Below are 24,557 nucleotides of genomic sequence, written 5' to 3' on the forward strand. Positions count from 1 at the left end.
AAATACGATATACATGGGCATTCGTTGGTTTCACATTCATTTCAGACACTCTGTGCGCATGCGCAGAGCGTGTAAAATATCTACTGGCTAACTTCAGCTTTGGTCGTACGTTTACCGATAGCTATATAGTGTAAATACACTCAAAACAAAATGATTAAATAATAACAGTGACAACTGTTCATATCTGACTAAATATATCGATTTGTATATGCGTTTCAGTTATTGATGTCCTGTTTTGGTTGCAGCTGCATCAGAAATGTGTGTTTTGTTAGCTATGAGAAGGGGATGTGCGGGAAGAACGGTGGTGGTAAGATGTGTTTATACAAGAACTTATTGACATAAATTAAGCTATTTATTTCACTACTCCCGGTCCTTGGTGCATATAAGTATACAAATAAGTTGTAATAGTTGTAATAGACTATGTCTTTTGTTTGTTTTTTCGGGTTTTTTATTCTTTATTAAATATAACATTTCAGACACATAAGAAGTAATACTACTTTGATAAGCACATATTCTTCTCTTGCATAACTAAAAAATACATATAGTCATACTGATCTCTAGTATAATAAAATACCACTGTTAAGTGTTGAAGCAACAAAGGTTTACGTTTTACTGTTGTGTCTACATACAGATTGATGTCAGAGTGTGTCAGATTATCGTAGTAGTCAGTGAGAAGCTGATTCTTTATTTACTAGAGTGTATTTTAATAATAAATTACAGATGCACGAGTTTATTCAGTCATTGTACATATTATCTGTTAAATTTGTAAAAATATAAATAAATGCATAAACATATCTTCAAAAATGATATGGGATAAATTAAACACATTTTCTTTGCTAATACCTAACAAACCCACACAACCTAAAGTTTTTTAATAACTGTTGAATGAAAATCATCAAACAAAGTTAAAGTTAGATAATACATGATCTGTCATGCGAAATGTTTGTCAATATATTGTTATCAAAACAAGAAACACATGTAATTCTATGTCATACACATCCTCTTGGGAGGTCAGAACTATATGTTGTTTGTTGAGACAAATCTCTGTATATGACTATTTATATTAAGAACTTCAAGTTGTGTTATTTTTTTGTAAGAAATGAATCAATAAATTCACATGTGTAAAATGACTCACAACACTGACGGATGGACTTATTTTACAAGGGGTAAATGTTTTATTGCCAACTATAATGACTCTGATACAACTGAATAACTGCTTGGATAATAGGCCTGTAGCACTTTTATAAGTATACATAAAAATATACAGTAGTGTCAGAATAAAACCAAAATGGATTCAGTTGAGTGAGGAACAGCTTCTTAAAACGTAATTAATATACCAGTATTTCTAACTAACCGTTACATTCTATACGGAATTTCTTCAATTGCCAGAGATGTGTAATAATCACAAATTGGCGGTGAGACCTTCCAGGGGATAGTCGTTGATTGGGGGTGTATGTCCCAGTATCTCCGATTGTTTACATTGAGATTGGTGGTATGCCGGTGTCCATTGTCACCACTTTCTGAATACACAGAGTGTGAGTTCGCCATTTTTGTCTTAAAAAACAAGTTCACCACTTACTCAACATACTTTGGAAAGCAGTGAACATTTTTCGGAGAGTAAACACATAAATAAATGATACACGTGATGTGATTAATTAATATTTGAAGAAATGAACAAACACGTGTATAAAATGCACGTTTTGTGATGATGTCATAAAGATACGACAAACATATGCATCATCTTACCAGTCGGATATAACCATTTCCCAAACATCTTTTGACATGTCCCTTAGATTTAATTCCCAATTGCCATTATATCCTATTTCAGTTGGCAGGAGTAAAATGTTGTGCCAGACCGACTTTCTAGACGAGGTTGAAACCGAGGTAATAATCCGTTCGTCGTCATTTTCTCTCATACACAGTTTCTTGGACGGTCGATCCGATCAACAGCTGCTCCGAACCCTATCGCCATCTCGATACTTCATCTTAGATCGCAAATCTCAATACAAACCACAACAGATTCACATTTAATGTATGCAGTCCGCGTCACAGGTCTATAGAAATTCGGCTATTCGTGTATCGTGGTTCATATATTATTACTTTCTTTTGTGGATTTATTATACTACGGCTTGAAACTACCAGGTAAATATTTTATCATCATTCAATACACTCCATTTTATGTGCATGGGTATGTTTAAATGGGTATTAACATAAAATAAAAATACAGACGTTGATGTTGCGCAGGAACAAGCAAAAATGGTATTCATTGGTGGTTTTCGATACGCGAAAACTCTACGAGTTGATAAGAGTGTCTGTAGTTAATTCTGTGTTTCCCAATTTCCCAATCGCCTTGGATGTTCATGCTGACATGAAGTGATATTATATATAACAAAAAGTATTTTTCTCGGTTTACCCTGGCGCTTTATGTCCTGAAGAGATGCAAAAACTTCATCTACCCATTCGCAATTCAGGAACCCGTTCCAAACCTTCAGTTGATATATGACTATTACCATACCCTCTGTTGTTTTAGTACTTCACATCGTGTTTGGGGTGGGGTATATGCATGATTCGTATGAGTATGTCTCTGTCAATGTACAAATAATATAGGCATCGTCATTCGACAGATAATAATATCATAATATCATGTCGATTCTGCTGTAAAAGTAACGGGTTTATGCTCAGTGGATAACAGTTGAGTTTTATTATTTTTTATATGTTTTTAGACACACACCCCCCCACACCCCCCTCCTTCACTGCATGCCTAGCTCGATTAGTGCTGGACAACATGCCTTACTAACTAGTAACTACCCCGAGCCCCGGATACGAATGCACAACATATCTACGTGATGAACATTAGGGCAGTAGACTAGTGGTTAAAGCGTTCGCTCGTCACGCCGAAGACCTGGGTTCTATTCCCCACGGGGCTACACCATGTGAAACCCACTCCTGGTGTCACCCGTCATAATATTGCTGGAATATTGCTTAAAAGCGGACTAAAGTCGATCAACTTGCACCATATGGACATCTTCGGCCTGGATTAGCTCTAAACGCCGTTTAAAGAATATAAAACGTGTTGTGTGGGTATCTTCATATGCACACATGTATCACATACAAAGGACACGTTTCCATGTTGTTTTACAGACTCATATCTACGGTAACGGACAAAAGTTGTCTAATTCGGATGCTGATCAATCGGGTCCAGGTCGACTCCTCAATGGGATAACCTTGCCACTTGACAAGATATTCTGTACCCTGAACAGAGGGGAAAATATGTATTAACACACGCTCATTATACATTTACGACATGATGTTTTTCAAAGTGGATTCACCCTGTTCGAAGTAAAAGCAACACTACACAATGCGAATTGATTCTAAAGTATCTTAGAATCTTATCTGTAATTGTTCTTCTATCTATTTGTAATTAACCACCTGGCAGACAATGAAAACTTAAGACACATACAGAAGTTATCCTGCTATTCACGTACTTAAGACACATACAGAAGTTATCCTTCTATTCACGTACTTAAGACACATGCAGAAGTTGATTGTGTTTAACCAGGACAATCTATCTGTAGATGGGTTTTGCTTTAAATGAGGTCCTAGTATTGTAATCCATTTGATGCATTATGCAATGCTTGATGTTTCAGCAGCGTTAATCCGGGCACAAGCTGGCCATAAGTAATTGTAAAGTTACGTTACAGTAATGAATGATATGACATTGTGTATATCCTCATAAGAAGTATAAGAACAAATTGGATACTTTGAATATATATATATATATATATATATATATGTGTGTGTGTGTGTGTGTGTGTATGTATATATGTATATATATATGTGTGTGTGTGTGTGTGTGTGTGTGTGTGTACGTGTGTGTGTGTGTGTTACAATCAATTCATTGAGGACAGAATCTTACTTTGTAAAATCCGCTTGCCTACATTCACCAATAACACTTATCTTTGTAATAACAATACCTTTATTCATTTTCATTCACAGAAAGGCAACTCTACCCAGTATACTTTTCCAAATCCCTAAGATTATTTGTTAGGGATATTTTATTTCAAGAGAAAGAAAAGGGTTTGGCAAACTAGCTCAGTAGGCATATTAAATGCCTCTCACGAGCATGTACATATATATTGTGGAAGCTATTTACAAGCAAATCAGTTGTCAATAAAGCAATAGAATGGATTTGTGCCACACGTTTGCTCTTTGAATAAAATATGATATTTAAATGTTGAACTTTGTGAATATTGTCTAAGTCATGTCAGATCTGTTTGAGGACAGGGGGAGACCAACTTATTGTTAGTGTCAGAGTGTACATTATAATTACCATATAGTAAGTCGTTACATAGCGAACATGTGAAGAAATAGTGAATACTGTCTTCTTTGGGGTGACCGTGGCGAATCGCTACACCTGAGCCGCTCATGGATTTCTTGATATTGTCTGTTGACAAAGTTGATATAAAACAAGAATGAGGCACCTTCATGAGTAGATATCAAACGTTTAAAATGAGAGTTATTAGTAACAGAGTGTGTTGAATGTGGCAGATCTGCAACAGCTGTTGCGAATTTCTTAGCGTGCAGTATCCATTTAAGTTGGCATTTTTTCGAGTCTCTTAGATTCTTATTAATATTATTATTGGGTATGTCGATTACGCGAATACCAACTTAATAGTATCTTTGCATACGAGTATCGCAATCAAGGTTCAGTGCACGTGATACATGTAAGTGATGCAAACGCAAAGGTTTGGATATCTCCGTACAATTATGCGGACTGACAATGGACCAATTAATTGAATACACCCTCAATTAAACAACACACACCGCACTAACGAACTGTTGGTGTTAAAGTGAGGACAATGCTGACTAATCCAATAAACACAAAGAATGACTTCTTACCTCTTTGACCCTACGACGAGTGATCAAACGTTCAACTTGAAAAAGTCCAGGTAGAGATGATCGGGCCGAAGATTGCATAGGTGATCCTCGTGTATGCGCTTCCAACTTGTGGTCCCTCGTGTACGAAGATTCATCGTCTTATACAATCAACTGTCACAAACACAGATGTCTTCCGAACAAGGGAAAGGTAGTATCCACACTGATATGTACTTCAGCTATATACACTTCGGAGTTGGCCTTATGTGCAATTTGACGGAGCTGATTCACGGCAGAGAGTTGATAGGTGACAATGAGTGGAAAGAGGTGACTTTAGAAGAATGTGTCACCCTGTTTGTGTCTGTTGGCAGATTTCTACACATTGCTGTAACTACTCAAGCAAATATGTGTTTATCCTAAGTACAGGGCGAGAATATATTTCCTTTATTCAAAAGTAAACTTTTGAAAAGCATCTGAGTTTCAAAAATCAGTTCATAGCATTGCTTCCAAATGAACCCAACGCGGATGCATAGGCATGCATACCAAAGACGAATCTGTGTAGATTCAAATGGTGCGCTAACCCAAGGGATACAACTCTGTCAACCGGTAATAAAACGGTTTTGTAATCGAAGACCCGATTTTTTTTGTACAAGGTACAGTATTTAATATCTTGCTGCAGGGGTGTGTGCTCTTTTACAGACAGGGGGACATATGATAAGACTGCAAGTTGTGAAGCTACGGAATGATGTATCTAATTTGGTGCTTGCGACAGACTGTGTGAAAGTAGCCCAAAATGCACGATTTACGTATGTAAATGAATTTCACTGCACATGCACGGTCATGTTTTTGTAATGCAAAAGTACAGGGTATTCAGGTATGATAAATTTGTGTAAAATATATTATTTAAAGGAACAGATAAATGTGAATACGAGTTAAAGGTACGTATTATTGTAGTATAATTAAAAATAGGAGTTTAGGAATTCTAAAAGTTCTTCTTTGTGATCTAGAGGACACGCTTCGTGGAACACAACCTCACTGGAGGCCTAGTGGTCATGATTCCTGCACATGGGCGAAAGAGTAGGCCCCAGGTCAGTCCATAATGGACAGGTCACTTCCTTAAACCCCACCCCCTCACCCCCCACGACGTGCCTGTGTGTGTGTGTGTGCGTGCGTGCGTGCGTGCTACAATTTTATTTCATATAATTGTAGTATAACAATTCTCCTATATATCTCATCGCCAGGATAGCGCATGTAGGAGGTACTTTAAGTATTGGTTTCCATGATACATTTCAATGAATCCACGATGGCCCAGACTTTGTCCCCATACTATATTACTCGACTTGATTGACTCCCAGCTGACTTCCCAGATACATACAATCACTCACACACCTTCACCACAGACGATCGCCCCGAGGCAGTCGCTCACAGCTGTCGACGTCCTGTTTGTGTTTCATGCATCTATTTAAGTTGTTCATATATGGATAAAAATCTAACTCCAATGTCACAGAATGCGGCGGGGTGTAAATAACGTTCAGTTCATGATTTCTGCTGGAACAATGCGCTTGGCGACAGCCGCTGGTGACTATTCGTCTTGTCTGTCAGTACTGCCATGGTGTTTTTGTTATTCACCAGCTGATTATTCCCGTGAGCAAATTCAATGATTTGCTAACTATTGTCAATTCATTTCCTCTCCGCTCGACTGACAACCTAGTCCTTCTGAAATCGGGAAAGGAACGGCAGTTGTTTGATGCACAGCATCGTGAACAGTTGTTTTGACTTTGCATGCGTTTGGTCTACGGTTGGTCAGGATACTCTCACCGTATTCCTGAGAGGCTGTTGCGCATGTTGCTGATACTGTTTCAAGTAAGACAGTTGCAAATTTAAACTACATTATTCACGGGAGCCAATTCAATGATATGCTATAACATTTGTCAATTCATTTAATCTACTCACAACCTTGTCCTTCAGATATCCGGAAAGGAATGACAGTTGGCATGGTTATATTCAACTGGGCAAGGGACAGTGGGGTAACCTAGTGGTTAAAGCGTTCGATCGTCACGCCAAAGGCCTGGGTTCGTTTCCCCATATGGGTACAATGTGTGAAGCTCATTTCTGGTGTAAATTGCATTGACATTGCTGGAATATTGCTAAAAGCGGCGTAAACCTAAACTCACTCACACTCCTTCAGTTTTCATGCATTCCATTTATTACAATATCTCCCAACAGGACGTATGTGTTCCACATCACTCAGATCGTCATTGAGCTATTCCGATGTTTTAAAGCTGGCTGTTCAAATTTCAGACATGTTCCGCACAAGGAGACGGTGGATGAGAACGTTGTTCACAGGCGCCCTCTTTCTCGTTTGTTTCGGAGTCTCTTTGAACTACTTTAGAGTGGAACAGCTTCACTCGTACAGCAAAGACGATATATTTACTAAGGTATGATGTTCATCTGTTCATCTGACTAATTGACCACTTTTTATATTTCAATGATTTCTTATATACACAAAGAAAAAAGTTAAGCACCCTATTTTTGTATGAATTTCCCCCCATTATTTGAAACAGTGATACAAGGTATAATTATGGGAAAACTGAGTTGATATAACCAGTGATGCGGTAAAATCGCACTTTTGTCGCAACATGCAACCCTTGAGGATAATACAAAACAGTATGGCCTATCTGTATTTGTCGGTGTTTGACTTTGACTTTGACTTTGAGTGAAACTACTATTCAAGGACATCACTGAACATGGCAAGGAGACGATTGTCACTCGACGCTAGAAATCAGATTGTTAGTGTATATACCACAGGAATATCCTTTATGGAGATTGGCCTAACATTACACCATAGTTACCCGTTTAGTCCGAAAACAGACTGGAAGTTCAATTGGTACGATACTGGAATATGACGACCTGGAGGCAAATCCATTGGTCGTTACTAATGGGCGTACACGTGTTTGGAGGCATGAGAACAAGGCTAGTACCACCAGGAACATTCTGCCAACTCGCCTATGGAGGAGGATCTCTCAAGGTGTTGGGATGTCTCTCTCACGATTGCAGGGGCAACTTAACGAGAGCTCAGTACATCCGGGATGTCCCACATCCGGCCGTTGTCCCTCATTTCGATAACCATCCTCTTGCTACAGGATCAAAAGTACATGGGCGACAAGGATCACGTCTCGTTGATCACGTGCCGTATTGGATGACATGAGGGGTAATGCAGTGACAACGCTAACCTGGCCAGCGTTAAACCCAGAACTGAAACCTCTGGAGCATGTGTTGGACATAGTAGAGCAGCGAATCCAGGCACGGAGCCCTCCAGTGCAGAATTTACATCCCTTTAGGGCAGCTTTGCATGCTGAGTGGTTGTTCTTAAACCGCGAACAGATCCGAAGTCTAACTGGGGACATGAGTGGGTGGGTGGTACTGATTAGTTTCACCGAACACGTGCCCTAGTGTCTTCAACGAACTTTTTAATGTAACAACATCAGTGTCAACACCCTTCCATTGACCTGCAGCTACATACTTTTGGAGGGTTTGTTGTGTGTGTGTATGTGAATGTGTGTGTGTGTGTGTGTGTGTGTGTGTGTGTGTGTGGTGGAGGGGGGGGGGGAACCTGTGATAACATGACGTAATCGCTATTAAATTCTAACCACAGCCAACCGATGTTGTATTTCTCTCTTGCCAGCTGTTTATTCTATCAGATGACATTGAATGTGCGAGCATTTAAAGCCATTGCGAACCTGACATGCTTTTTTGCCACGTGACAGTGTGAAAATATCAGGGCGTGCTGTGTTATTACGAGTTTTTTTGTCATTACATCTCGCATGAACATTTGTATTTCGCAATCCAGATATCAAGACTCAAGTCAGTAGAATCTATAGTGCACTATAATGTCACATGCATCAATACACCAATCCCATGCGTCAGTAGAACCTATGGTGCTATACAGCACATGCATCAGTGATCAACAACATGAGCACTGATCTAAGCATCTGGGATACGATGACGTGTCTACCAAACTTGACCGCCTCTTAGGACACGCATGAGTTACTGAAGACCAATTCTTACCTGGACTTTCAAGGGTATTTTGACTAAACGTTATTCACTGCAGGTTCGTAAACCAAGAATGAAACCAATGCAGCTAGAAGAGTTCGAAGTTGAACCAGAACACTATCCTACAGGATCGATGGAAGCTGTGTACAAAGAGGGAGAGGTGGGCAACTTTGAACCTCCTCCAGAAAGAGTCGTGGAAGGCCCAGGTAGGCCCAGTTTTCAACTTACATATCCGCAATCACTACTTTTATGTCGGTTTTGACAGTCATCCGGATTAGACAGGTGACAGTGAGGGCAGGTTTCACGGTAAATGGGACCATATTCTAGGTTTGTCTTTCCTTCTTTTATAGGAATCAAAGCTGTATTGTTATTTACATTATACAAGAAGGAAAGTGGGGTAATAATGGCAAGTCGTAAGAAACAATCACTTATCAGCTGCATTTGATTTTACTCAACTTTTTGATTTTCCTTTTTTTGATAAATGAACAATTCATCAGTAAACACATAACTGTTTTGATGTTTTTTGTCTGTAGGTGAGATGGGTAGGCCAGTGAAACCCGTGAAGCCAGATCAAGATTCCTTAATGCATTATGGCTGCGACATGAAAGTGAGCGACCAGATCTCAGTGCAGCGTTCTATCCCTGATACCAGACCAAAAGAGTGAGTAACGTCTCTGAATCCATTTTGAAACCATTTTGTTCATGGTACCTTACTATCTCTTTGTAATTCCAGGCCCGTTTAGCTCTGGGTTAGAATTGGTTTTCAGTAACCCATGCTTGTCGTAAGAGGCGACTAACGAAATCGTGTGGTCAGGCATGCTGACTTGTAGACACATCTTGGTTGTGGTGATCGATGTTCATCCTCTCTGTCACTGGATTGTCTGGTCCAGACCATAGTCAGTTTGCAGTGAAAAGGTACCGATGAATTTCAAAAATGTAAATCGAATAAAATGAAATTAAGATTGCGAATCATCATAATTTTACCTTGCTAACATTTATATCTGAGAATCTTCAGGGCCTGCATGAAAGTTAATTTTATCTAATTCTGTTTGTGTGAGGAGAACAATTTTTTTTTATGTTCAAGGTGCAAGTTCTGGCACTACCCAAGCAATCTACCAGGTGCTTCTGTGATTGTCATCTTTCACAATGAAGGCAACAGCACGCTCCTAAGGACGATCAACAGCATCATCAATCGCTCCCCGCCATCCCTTTTGAAAGAGCTGGTTCTCGTGGACGACGCAAGCACCAGGGGTGGGGACAGATTTACAGTTGCCACCATCTTTACCCATACATAATGTGTAGTGAAGATGATTGAGTGAGTGACTGTCGGGTGACTGGTTGGGTGGTTCATTCCTTGCTTGAATCATCCGTCGATCGTCGGTCGGTCGTTCGAGCGAGTGAATTTGGTTTTACGCCATGTTGAGTATATTCGTGATGAGTATATTCCGGCAATATCATGACACAGAAATGGTCTTTACGGTGGGAATAACTGAAGTCCATGAATTCCGCGTCAGTAAGTAAACACTCCTCTTGAAACTATGTTTATAGTCCCCTGAGAAACTGATGATGGTAAATATATGCAAACGTTCCGGGGTAAATCAGTTATATATATGCAGGGTTTGTCATACTGATTTCGGATCACATTTCAAAGCATTAGCGTAAAAATACCTCTGTGTAGCGAGACTTGTGGAACAGATCTGTTCTGTGAGTGAGCGAATTGTATTTAATCTCCGAAGTCCAGTTAAAAGGCAAATATTTTGGATGATAAATTCCTCTTTATTGTTTATCACAACGTTCTGGGCAATTCCTTTCCCCTTCGTCAGGTGAATTGTTACACGATGCACCAATGATTATACTAAATATACAAGGAGCCAATGTAGCATGCATATACAATAATTTGGATCATCTTGAAACAGGAGATGAAAGAGTAAGATCTACAGATAACACGTACTGTTTACACACGGGAAGAGTTCATACTAGTGGTGGTATTGACACACAACCTGCGATACGATATATAATGATACTAAAATGTTATTCACAGCTATATATTGCCAAAGTATTGTGTACTTAGGGTGCGATATGATACGAATCCCGACATAAGGGTGGCGATACCATACGTATCACGATACTAAATCTTAAATTATAACACCAATTCTAAACACCTTACGGTCAAAACAAAACCAGTTTTAAAGTATTTCGTCAAATTCCGCCAATGTTCATTCGGAAACGTGATAATCAAGTTTATACACGGACATGCGAATGTCGAATACACGCGAACGAAATGTCTCACACAGAATTTCCTAGAAAATGTATATTTATGAAGGGAAAAAATATATTTCAATCATCAAACAGTAAGTCTTTCTTGACAGATATCGCGATTGGGCAATATTCAAAGTTAAACATCGATCTGTCGTGGCTCATTTAAAGTATCGTATCGGGATGTACAAAGACGTAAAACCTTTTATTGGCGACCAATGAATTGATGCATCTTCACACTACTAGTTTATACAAGTGTTAAGCAGATGTGGACAAGAATCAGTAATGACTTAATCGACTTCCCAGTCCAGTTATATGTTGGACGAAGGCCCGAAGTAATGCATCATTAGACGTATGCTACTTTTGTGAAATCTACCACCAGTGATTTGGTGCAGAAATACATAGAAACCTGATCATGTTATCTGGAAGCCACATTCGGAGCCTCCCCGTGAGTCTAAGGGACGCAACTCTGTAAGGAAATACAAAACCTTAGATACAAGTGTTTCGACACGTTGTTTGGGAAGTGAATGTTGTGCGCTTCACTACTGCAAATAATCGAATGTAGGAGAGATAAACTAGCGATTGATCTCATGAACTTCGTCACACCCTATCGAAATGACCTGCAATTCAAAATGGACAAGCCAAACGATTGCCTTGCCTTCTTCCGATATGTAATTGAGTGAGGAGTCTTGTATTGCAACCTAGGCCCCAGCAGTATACAGACCCATGAAGATCCGGGGTAGATTCGGTTTTCATCAAACCATACTTGCCATAAAAGGTGACTCTGCTTGTCGTAAGAGGCGACTAACGAGATCGGGTGGTCAGAGTCGCCGACTTGGTTGACACATGTCATCGGTTGCCAATGATGCAGATCGATGCTCAAGTTGTTGATCACTGGATTGTCTGGTCCAGACCCGATTATGTACAGACCGCCACTATGCGTAAAACTAAACTCACTCATTTAAAGTACTAGTATACATTGATCTTCATTCACTTTCCAGAGCATCTCCTTGCGCCTCTTGATAATTATATTCGCCGTTTCAATGGATTGGTCAAATTGTTCAGGAACAAAAAGAGGCTCGGGGCGATGGGTTCGCGGACAAGAGGAGCAAGGGAGGCCAAATCTGAAATACTTGTAATACTTGAACCTCACTGTGAAGTTAATGTGAACTGGTTACCTCCCCTGATTCAGAGAATTGCTCGCGACAAGTGAGTACACTTATTTGTATTACCACATATTTCACTGTGACACGAAACCGAATGATCCCCCATGTATGACTAACTAGGTTAGACTGACCTGCAGAGGACAATTGCGAAAAACAGGTTGTTAACATTCATTCAGCCGCATCACTGTATCAGATTTTAGGCAAATTTTGATTTTTTTTATCGATATTGATATCAGCTGTATTCTGATGCACTTGATAATTACTCTAGTTTGTCTCTTCTCAGACGTATTAGAATTGATTATGTTGTAAAAATATTCGACAGAGTTAGATATCCATGTTTACAAGATTTGATTATCACGGTTTCGTCGTAAGGAGAGGGAGAGGTAGTGCCCATTTTATACTAGCCCAGAAGTGGAAACCGAATTTCATTTCTGTTTTATATGCCCATTCTTTAAGAGACTTTGGCAGGACATTTTACCTAAATATTTTGGGATTACCAGTCAGACAGAAAGTGTGTTGATATACTTTCTTCAGTTAAACCCTAAATTTTAAAATGTTTTGGCACATGTATCTTTTTGGCCCCAAATAACATAATGATGATATCTTTAACGGCAGTATGTCCAATATTTCATCATATGTATTTCTTGTAAACTGTATAGTGACGCTCGCATGTACATGCGGAAAATGTAAATACGCTAGTGGCCCCATTACAAGAATAAATTCATTCATTCATTCATTCATTCATTCATTCAGCCGCATCATTGAACATATAATATTAGTCCATTTACAGTGCGTATTTATCCATGTACATTGCATGGCACATTACCTCTGGTCAACGAGTACTAAACATTCTCTGTGAAGAAAACAACCAGTCGCCTGACAGGCGCTCAAGGTTCAAACTACTTAGAACTTAAGATGCCTTGTGTTTAATCATAAGGAGTGTTTTTAAATCATAAGGGCCGTCAGATCATAAGGACAACGTTTTCAAGACATTGAAATGCTTTGAAGATTTGTTTGGGGCGTGTGGAGAAGTTAAACCTAATGATTCAATCGTCTGTCTTCTAGAACAGCGATGGCTCAGCCCACCGTTGATGGTGTGCACTACCAAGACTTTAGATACACACCAGTTTTAACGGACATGGTCAAAGGTGTTTTCGACTGGGGTCTTCGGTATAAAGAACAAGTGGTCACTGCCAAGGAGCGGACAGAGAACTGGAAGCACAACTCAGAACCTTATGCGTAAATATAATGACTTCTTTAGTGTCCTTCTGGAATCGAAGCTCGAAAATATATCGCTATTTTGGGAAACGTGTTTCGTTGTGAAGCCTGAGCCTACAATTACGTAAACATACATGTATTTTCAAAACACTAACGATCTCTATTTTTTGTATTCAGCATAATAATGGCGGTTGATTCCAGTTTGTACGTGTAGATAATGCATTATAAGAAAACAGGAAAATCTTAATGGTTAGTTTGTGTTGTGCACAGTTAGATATAGCCGTCTGTTTTGCACGGTCTATTGCGTATGCGGAGAGACTCTAATGGCATTGTATTCCATGTCTTCTTCGTGGCGTTGTAAAGTTCATGATGTATCTACTTGTATTCTCCTTTACCTACATGAAAAGAAGGTCAGAACTATTGTCTGTTCAACCCCCAACACAGAACCCCAACGCACGCCGGTGGACTCTTTGCAGTCACCCGCAAACACTTCTTTGACATCGGAGGCTACGATGAGGGTCTTCAGATATGGGGAGCAGAGGGTTTCCAGCTTTCATTCAAGGTAAATGCACCTTATAACCTAAGGCACTCTTTCAGTCCATTTCGATCGCGCTTGCTTTGTAACACTGGACTGACAAACTGACGTAGCAACATAAATTTGGCATGTTTTGATACACTATCACCACTACAAAGTACAAAGGTTCTATGGACCATGATTGATAAATACACACTTTTCTTTAAATATTACTGCGAAGATACGATGCATGGTACATTTTAACTGACTTTGCATAACTGCCGTCATCTAGTCACGCAATTCAATAATCTTGGTTTGAAACCTCTGATTGCCTATTATTGGCAGAAAGCGGTTGTTTGTGTCATACCAGCTTGGTCTGAAACCGTATGTAAATCACAGAATCTGATTCATGAATAAAGTCAGCGGTTTAAAGTCGCCTTCACTCGTGTTGCAAACTTGGGCCTCTTGAGGTTTATAATCGGCGGTGTTGATACCGAATGCGCTGAAATTTCAGATCGTGAGAATTTCACAGATTTCCTATTCTGTTGGGATTTACCAACAGTCATCTGTCTGCATGACTTTCTCATGACTGGCATGGTGTTGTATAACAATGGTATCTATACTTTTTCAGCAATGGATGTGTGGGGGTAGATTCGAGATGGTACCATGCTCAAGAGTGGGGCACATCTACCATTACACAATGCCCTTCACCTTCAAAGGATCCTACTTAGAAAAGGTGAGCATCTTGCCTCATGTGCGTATCTAGATACCGATGGTCCTTTCTCATCGCTGCGTTAGTCCAAGTATAATCGACCCTGGGGATAGCCTAGTTGCAAAAGCGTTTGCTTATCACGCAGAAGAAACGTGTTCGATTCCCTATATGGGGACAATGTGTGAAGACCATTCCCGGTGTCCACCGACGTGATATTGCTGGAATATTACGAAAAGCGGTGGAAAGCTAAATTCACACACTCACCCCAAGCATCGTCGAAGCTGTGTTTATCCGGTTTCGCTCATGATATGAAAAAAGATAACACTTGCCAAATGATTTTGAAGATAGTCTTGATGATCAGTTATCTAGCGGAAACAGATATCAGAGTTGTTTTGTTCTTGTAAAGCACTAGAAATGGGTATCGGAACACTACATCAACGCCTTAGGGGTTAGAAAGTTGCGGTCCTTACATAGTTGCGTCCTATGGACACACAGGGCACCAATGCTTGTAGGCTCGAATCCTGATACAAAGCCATTAGGTTCCTTACTTCATCGGGACCATCTCCTCACTTCTTGCTTTCAGGTTTGTTATGAAGCTTGGACCAGCGTGTTTTCATCTACTCCTTCAACAATGAGCTGACATTAAGTCATTACGTTGGGTCATAGGGTGATGCTCAACAACGATGCTCGTTGCAATCACGAAATAAAGAGTGAGTGAGTGAGTTTGGTTTTACGCCGCTTTTAGCAATATTCCAGCGATATCACAGCAGGGGACACCAGAAAATGGGCCTCACACATTGTACCCATCAAACCCGGGTCTTCGGCGTGACGAGCGAACGCTTTAACCACTAGGCTACCCCACCGCCCCACGAAATAAAGAAATTATCCTTACGTTTGTTCAATATTCTCAACGTCTAAAATGCCTCTCAAAATGTTATCTGCAGAACTGTTGACATTTTATCAAAGTCAGAACTTCTCTCTACTGTCGGGAAAAGATTGTGTTACCGTTGACCTTTTCATGCACAGAGCAATTGAACTTCATCTTGATAATACATCTACAGATTAAATTTCGAAAAATAGAAAAAAGTGAAAGGTGGGAAAATGTTTTAAATAACTTTAATGCAATAAAGCATCTGGAAGAGTGACTACATTTCTTCCAAGGTGATGTATGCTTAATATGCTCACTCGTTATGTAGAAACATCACTTTGTCCGCAATTGTTATTGATACAAAGATGCATTATGCTGATCAACACGCATAATAGCCTAATGGTAAACTGGACAGTTAATATATTATAGTTCGGTCGCCTTATTGTCTAAGTGATTGAGTGGTCAAGCCTCTTGGTCAAGCCTCTTCTGCTGATGAGTTCACTGGACCTCCTGTTCAAGGAGGTAAGAGAGGACTCACTGTGATTTTTTTACATAGAATAACGTCCGTACGGCGGAGGGATGGATGGACGAATACAAGGAGTACCTGTATAGACAGTATCCAGCTCTCAGGACAATGAAAGTTAATGTCACTGACCAAATGGAACTCAGGAAGAGGCTGGGTTGTAAGAGCTTCAAATGGTATATGGAAAATGTGGCATATGATGTGACGAAGGATTATCCTCTTCCCCCACAGAATGTTGTATGGGGAAATGTAAGTATGTCAGTTGTCATAAAATATTTCATTTTCTTTTAAATAATAATTTTGGACAATACATGATCTATGTTATCTGTAATACTGTGAAGTGAATTGTCTACAGTTTAAATTTGAAGATTAAAACCCGTCAAGGTCCGAGTAAGAATTAATGTTCAATAGGGCGAACAAAGATCGGGTGGTCACTCTCTCTCTCTCTGACTCAGCTGATAGCGTAATTTATCGTATCCCATCTTCACAATCGATATTCATGGGATTCAATCACAGGATTGTCTGCTCCAGGCTAGATTACTCACGGACCCCGTTGTATGAGCGGATTATTGTTGAGTGTTAAACATCACACAAATTTATACAGAGACAGTTGTACGATTTCTATGATATGAGAATGTATGCACAGAAAATAGAACTATATGCCCTTTTCAATGATTGTACAAATCTCAACATTATTTAAGAACCTACCTGTCGCTTAATATGACAACAGCGTTATAAGCGTTTTTTGTCTTTGTGAACGTTGCTATACAACGCAAACAACAATATCAAGGCATAGTAGTAAGTGAGTGGGTTTAGTTTTATGTCCCACTCAGCAACAGTCCAGCCATATGGTTGCAGTTTATACATAATCGAAGTTAGGCCAGACAATCCAGTGATCTACAGCATGAGCATCGATTTATGCAACTTGGATACGATAACACTGTGTCAGCCGTGTCGGCGAGTCTGACAACCCGATCCAATACAAGAAGCATGGGTTGATAAAGATATTCTAAGTCGGATCTTGAGAGATTGTATATAGTAAATGTACGTCACTAATCACTGTATACGGCACTGCCAATATGGTTTGATCTGTATTACTTGATGCTATAACCATATACTAGGAGCACTCCACTCGCTTTCATTGTATATATTATTGTTAATGTTTGACTTGAATGTTTAATGATGGATATGTATTTTTGGAAAAAATGCTTAATGTTGTTGAGGATGAAGCTCACCTTATAATTCTATGTTACTTACATAAATAAATAAGTTTTTGCCAAGCATTAGCATAAGTGGTAATCTTCATAAATTGTGCGAAAGTAATGAGAGACAGCTCTGTGTGTGAACATTTATTTTTGTATATTATGAAATGTCACCTGAAAAGACAAGCTTATTGCAGTGTGTAAAGACAAAATTATTTAAAGGGAGTTTATGGGCGCTTCATTCACTATCATCACAATTTCTATGATCACTGTATACTACACTGCCAATATGGTTTGATCTGTATTACTTGATGGCGTAACCATATACTATGAGCACTTCACTCGCTATCATTGTATATATTATTGATAATGTTCGACTTGACTATTTATTGATGGATATGTATTTTTGGAAAAATGCTTATGTATGAATCACGTACTCTGGGCTGGAGGCCTATAATACTGCAATAAAAATCTTGAATCTTGAATCTTGAAATGTACGTGACATATGGTAATATGGGGCACGACGAAGGAATGTTGAATGAATGCTGTCTAACGCTGCAGTCATGCTAGAGCAGGTTGTTACCACTGTCTTTGAATAATCGAGCAAGGACCAAACAGATGCGTGCATTTGGTCTGGAACTTCAAGGAAACATGCTTTCAGTGCTGAGTCAATATTTTGAAGCGCTGCAATTACCGGAGCAGCTTTTTGTGATGTAATGCATCTGGATGTTTGTGGATTCAAGTTACACTACCTCTGGTTTCAGACTATGATGCCTCTGCATTCAAACTGTTGTGTCTCTTGGTTCAGACTGTGATGCCTTTGGATTCAGATTGTGGAGACTGTAGAGGTACTGGGTTCAGAGTTAGATGCTTTTTGATGTAGACAAAAATCCACCTTGATTTAGGTTGGGTCTGGCATGCCTGAATCAATACATTGTGTTTCAGATTAAAGAGCGGCATGGGACCCAGTGTTTGAGGAAATACGACCGAAAGTTAATACTCGGAGCCTGTGAGCAATATGGGGAGGTAAGTGAGATACGTATATATCTGGTTATATGGCCTTAGTCCATCTATAAACCAATACCATCCATGTTTCTGACCACCCATCCGTCCTTCAGGACATCCATCAATCCTTCAGACAACCATCCATCTTTCAAACCTTCAGACAATCATCCATCTTTCAAACCATCCGTCCTTCAGACCATCAATCCCACCTTCAGACCATCTGCTCATCCTTTAGACCTTCATCCCTCTTTCAAACCACCCATCCTTTTTCAGACCATCAATTAGTCCATCAATCTGTCAGTCCGTAAGATAACCCATCAGGCCAACTGCCCTAACCATTCAATCATGATTCAAGCCATCTGTCAGTCGACGCCGTCAATATTTATTTCTGGACTGTAATATTACTAATTGGAAAATATCAAAAGTCAGTGCTGGGTCAGGGAAACGCTTTTCTACGCGGCGTTAATCCCGTCTCATTTGCATGAAGTCCACAGCACACTCTGCTGGTGGCAAGAGCGACAAAAGTGGATAGGGTAAGCCAAAGTAACTTGTTTGATGAAGTGACATCTTTGTTTCAGTATTTCCGGTACAATACAGCGGGGCAGATGTCTGTTGGTGAATTCTGCCTGGAATATAGGGGGAAAGGGTTTGCGTTTCCCATGTGCCCTGATGGATACAAACATCCCTGGGAATGGAATCAGGTAGTGACTCTTGATCTGATCAGTGTGTATCATGGCAAATATAAGTGTTACAGTCCAAGAAGTGACAACACTTCATGTTACATTCCCTTAGATGACATCGATACTTTGTACATTCTTTTAGGTGATAACCATGTACGTAACATTCTATAGGTGACATCTATACATGTTACATAGGTGACATCTATACATGTGACATAGGTGACATCTATACATGTGACATAGGTGACATCTATACATGTTACAGTCATTGAGGTGACAACTATCCTTTGTACAGTCTTTGAGGTGACATCTATACGTGTTGCAGTCAATCAGGTGACAACTATACCTGTTGCACTCCCTCAAAATAAATTCAGTTCAAAGGTGTCACAATGGCAGCACGAAAACTAAATTCAGAGGTCGTATGGTTGTAACAGTAATCTTAGTTTCAACTGGGTCTGGCAGGAAATAACGATCATCAGTCACAATCATGGTCTTCTGGTAATTTCAGATGTAACGTGAGTGAGTATGGGTTTTAGCAACATTCAAGTTTTATCACGGCGGAGGACACCTGAAATGTGTTTCAGACATGTACCCATGTGCGGAATCGAACCCGGATCTTCGGCGTAACGAAGTAACCACTAGGCTACGCCACCGCCCGTCTGTTATGTCAGATGAGCGGCAATATAGCTGGCTCGCCATGTATGAACAAACATTAAACATTCTACACTTCGGCTCACCCTTGAACAGATGTACCTTTACAGTCAATGTCGTGTTATCTATACGTATTACAGTCTGTAACGTGACAGCTATTACCTGTTACAGTGTGTGACATGGCACCTATACGTTTTACAGTGTATGACGTGACACCTACACGTGTTACAGGGTATGACGTGACACCTACACGTGTTACTGTGTATGACGTGGCAGTTTTATCAATGACATAAGAACGTGTTGCAGCCAAATGTATGACAGAAATAAATGTTACAGCAAATGGCAGGTACAGAGGTTATAGTCAATGATGTGACGACAGTACAGGTTACAGAACAAGACATTCACACACAAAGTTTATAAACTGTTATGAAGATTGTGAAGGCGGCATCATCGTTCATCTCGCTCGTCTCCTTGAAACGGCCAATAAAAACTTAGCATGAGAGTAGTTTTAACCCATAATGAAATGGAGTAATTTACTTTATATTTGCTCAGGTTTTGTTTTCTGTGTACCGTTATACCTTACAAACATATATTTACATTTCTCTCTACAGAACATATCAGTAGTTCTTGGTGTTCCAAAAAGACGCCAAACACATCCCAAAGAAACTTTAGTGACAAATGCATGGATGGATAGTTGCCAATTTCGTTCTCCAAAACATGTATTTTTTCTAAACGGAATTAGGAATGTAAACGAAATATGATTCAAATTCATCTTCTTTCCAACGGAAAACATTTTTTTTGTAAAATCTTCGTTTTCATAAAGTTTTTATGTCCCTATCATTTCAGGAAACGGGCTTAATTCGTCACCCGGTGCTGAAGAAATGTATCCAAAGTGGAGTACAATTGATTCTTGCCGAGTGCAATAACACGGTTCAAACTCAGCAGTGGATTTTAGAGAAGCGGAAATAAAGGAGCGAAGCATCAGCTACCATCATAGAACAGCATGTGCTCAGATTTAATGTGATGCATCCGGATGCTTGACGTGGATTCAGACTAGGCTACCTCTGGATTCAGACTTTTGTGTCTCTGGATGCAGATTGATGACCCCTGGATTCAGACTCTTATGTCTCTGGGTTCAGACTGTGGTGTCTCTCCATTCTGACTATGATGCCTTTAGGTTAAGACTGGATTTTGACTTAGATGCTTCTAGATGTAGACAATGATATGCCATTTATTTACGTTATAGTACAAACAAAATACTGATTTTTTTCATTATTTCTTCCAAGTGCACTGAAAGTAAAAACCCCTGATCTATTTTATGTAAGCAGTAAGCATTCTGATCAAAACTCCAGTGCTATCTCGTATTTGAATTGAACGCATTCGTACATGTAAGTGCTTCAGTCCCTGAGTATGAACACTACAACGTCTGAATATTCTAAATTAAAATTGGTCTTCAGCTATTCTTGTTTAGGACTTCTAAAGGATTCATTGACTTAGTTCAGGCATGTCATCGTACCACAATGGAAAAGATCGATCGCTGCTCATAATCGTAAAGATTGGATTATGTGGTCCAGAACCCATTATTTACAAAGCATCGCCATACAGCTGGAATATTGTTGCGTGTGACGGTAAGTGTCGCTTCTTCCGATGCTTAGCTAGTTCCTGGATCTCTCTGCTCGCGGCTACTTGCGATGTGAGAGACGAGGCCCAGTTTACTACATTACCAGATTACCTGTGACAGACAACAATCTATAAAACCTAACAAAATTGGTCAGTCAGACGGACAGGAAAGGATCAGAGACCAGAGCGTGCGGATTGAATAGCCAGCCGGTGGCAGCAATGTACCGCCACGCCTACGTATCCGTCAGCATTTCAATAATGCCCGTCCGAGTGGCAGACTGCGTCTACGCACCAGGCACACTGGTATTACTATTCTCATTACCTTTCTCATATTTTGTTTGCATAAAAGATTTGTTTCAAGATTTGCTTAAAGCTTTTTTGCTATACATTTTCGTTTTCGACCATTACTCCCCATGGATAATAAACATCATTGTAGTTCTCCCAACCTGTCTGTCCTCAGGTTTGTCTTTTGTCGTGTCTGTGCACTAACATTTGAGGACAGTAATGTCCCTAGATAGCATTTAATCTGTGACGCTCCTGGACTTGATTGAGCCTGTGATGCCCCTGGAGTTAGACTGTAACGTCTCTGGATTTAGTCTGTGTCGATCTTGGATTTAGTGTTTCACGCCTTTGGATTTAGTCTGTGTCGATCTTGGATTTAGTGTTTCACGCCTTTGGATTTAATCTGTGTCGATCTTGGATTTAGTGTTTCACGCCCTTGGATTTAGTCTGTGATGCTTCTAGAGTTTGCTTGTGGCGCCTTACGCTTCTGAATTTAGACTGTGACGCCTCTGGATTTAGTCTGTGGTGAATCTGGGTTCAATCTTTGATGCCCTGGATTTAGACTGTGACACCTCTTGATTCAACCCGTGATGCCTCTTGAGTTCGTCTATGGCACATCTGAATTTATCTTGTGATGCCTCTGGATTCAATCCTTGATGCCTCTGGATTTAGTCAGACGATTCTGGATATAGCCTGTGATGTCTCTTTCTTTCACACGACGTGTGTGTTTAAACATCATGTATTGTGTATTTTAGCTAACCTGCAAACCGTATATATGTTACATTTGGCTTAAAGGTTGTATTCACTTGGATCAGTGCAACAAGGCAAGGACATGAATTCATCATAATTATTTGTTGTGACATATACTGTCATACAAGGTATGTCAGTGTGCCAGCACTTTAACATCGACATCATGTCCGTAATAGTATACAGGCAGACACACGCATATGCACACGCACACGTGTATGTGTATTGACAATTAACAATGAAGGTCCGAGCATGGAGCCCTGTGGGACACAGTATGAAAGACTTAGAACTGATTGACAGCCAGATGTCAAATTAGATAAAAAATAGTTTCAACCTTTCCGTCGAACCTGAAATTATTACAAATTGTGAGCGTCTGGTGTAAGAGGACCAACAGGACCACATTATAGGGGTCAAGTTTCACTTTATTTGGAACCACCCGTGAAGATCCATGCTTATCGTACGAAACAACTTGGTTGACACGTATCGTCGCTTCCCATTTGCTCGCTGCTCATACTGCTAGTCGCTGTATTGTATGGTCCAGATATAGTTTACAGATCGTAGCCATACAGCTGGAATAGTGCTGAGTGCGGCGATAAAAACAAACAAACAGTTCGCTTGGAACCCTAACTAGATAAGCTTGCTAACACTGACTGATTCGTGGGGCTCATCTATCTTGGAGATGACAAAATGTTCTTTTTAGCAATATTCCAGCAATATCACGGCGGGGGACACCAAAATATGGGCTTCACACATTGAACCCATGTGGGGAATCGAACCCGGGTCTTCGGCGTCACGAGCGAACGCTTTAACCATTAGGCTACCCCACCGCCGCAGTCTACATGAAGAAAACGATGTGAGCGCGTTTGGTTTTACGCCACCTGCAGCAATATCACCGTGGGAAACACAAGAAACGGGATTCACACTTTATGCGCATGTGGGGAATCGAACCCTAGTCGTCGGAGTGAAGTGTGGACGCGTAAACCACTGAGCTACCCCACCGTCCCTCTATAATACGAGAAGAAAGGCAATAGCTAGCTCCCCTTGTATACTCCAACATAGGTTGCCAGATAATTCTACGCAAAGAGAAATATCTGTACTGTTGTACCTATTACAGTCAATGTTAACGTGCTACACCACCACGTGGCTGTTCCACCGCCCACGACGATATCCAACCTGAACCTATCGCACGCTTATTCTGCGTTAAATTATGAATGCACGTAAGAGAATCAACTAGATGTAAAAGTAAATCCATGTCTTGTAAAATGAGGTTATCTGTCAGAAGCAAAGGGGAAAGCGATTATTCTGCGTTAAATTATGAATGCACGTAAGAGAATCAACTAGATGTAAAAGTAAATCCATGTCTTGTAAAATGAGGTTATCTGTCAGAAGCAAAGGGGAAAGCGATTATTTTCTCATACACATTTCAAATGGATGATTGTGAGTAAGATGACTGTGTTTTTAAAAGTACATCCTAACGGTAATTGAAAATGACCGTATTAGTCACCAGGAGAGGTCAAAGAAGAAGACATGTTTTGTATTTGTTAGCGATCATATAGAGCTACAACCGAACCTAGAGGCAGCCGACTACTACAGGGAGTGCATGAATTTTGGTTCAGTTTTTTATTGCAGCAATAGCACGACGGGGGGACAGAAATGGATTTCACGCATTGTACCCATGTGGGGAGTCGGACCCGGGTGCTCGGCGTGACGAGCAAACACCATAATCACTAGGCTACCCAGTGTCCTCTGCTGGTACAGATTATACCGTAGAAAATCAGAATCCGTAGTAAAACTCACCTCAATGCAGACTGAATCTTTGACAGCTGTGATTAAATGGTTTTGTGTAAATTTTGTTCTTTTTCTATGCGTGTTATTTTTTTAATGTGCATAGATCCTGTAATACAATCTGACCATATTTTAGCTACTATTTAATTCGATACCTTATACTGAATATGACCACATTATATTTTCAATCAGGTGAATGGGGAACTGGGGTTGGTCAGTTTAGCTTCCTGAGACAACACGTACTATAGAAATGAAAGTTAAGATATTTGGTTTTGTGTAACCGTCGTCAAGGATGGAAGGATGTACTGTTACGGTGAATGAACTTGCCTTGAGACGATGCGATAAGATATGTAATAGCACAGACAGGTGTTCCTTTGAACCTGCACAGTTTACGACCGTGC

At 40.1% G+C, this 24,557-nt stretch overlaps 1 protein-coding gene across 2 annotated transcripts; it reads left to right on the forward strand.

Moving 5' to 3' along the window:
* Nucleotides 1-255: 255 nt before the first annotated feature.
* On the forward strand, nt 256-21,787 carry LOC137293956 (N-acetylgalactosaminyltransferase 7-like). 2 transcript variants are annotated; one of them, XM_067824855.1, is made up of 13 exons: nt 256-307; nt 7,177-7,313; nt 8,987-9,134; nt 9,462-9,588; nt 10,012-10,178; nt 12,185-12,392; nt 13,415-13,588; nt 14,012-14,129; nt 14,713-14,817; nt 16,218-16,433; nt 18,332-18,412; nt 18,970-19,092; nt 20,569-21,787. In XM_067824855.1, exons 1-13 carry the CDS (start codon nt 286-288, stop codon nt 20,689-20,691), a joined length of 1,749 nt encoding a protein of 582 aa, XP_067680956.1. In that variant the 5' UTR covers nt 256-285; the 3' UTR covers nt 20,692-21,787. The 2 variants fall into 2 exon arrangements, with proteins under 2 accessions (XP_067680956.1, XP_067680957.1); XM_067824856.1 differs by lacking the exon at nt 256-307 and adding an exon at nt 6,379-6,738.
* Nucleotides 21,788-24,557: the final 2,770 nt, after the last annotated feature.

The sequence above is a fragment of the Haliotis asinina genome, chromosome 8 (genome assembly GCF_037392515.1).
Source record: "Haliotis asinina isolate JCU_RB_2024 chromosome 8, JCU_Hal_asi_v2, whole genome shotgun sequence".
In the NCBI taxonomy this organism is placed as follows: domain Eukaryota; kingdom Metazoa; phylum Mollusca; class Gastropoda; order Lepetellida; family Haliotidae; genus Haliotis; species Haliotis asinina.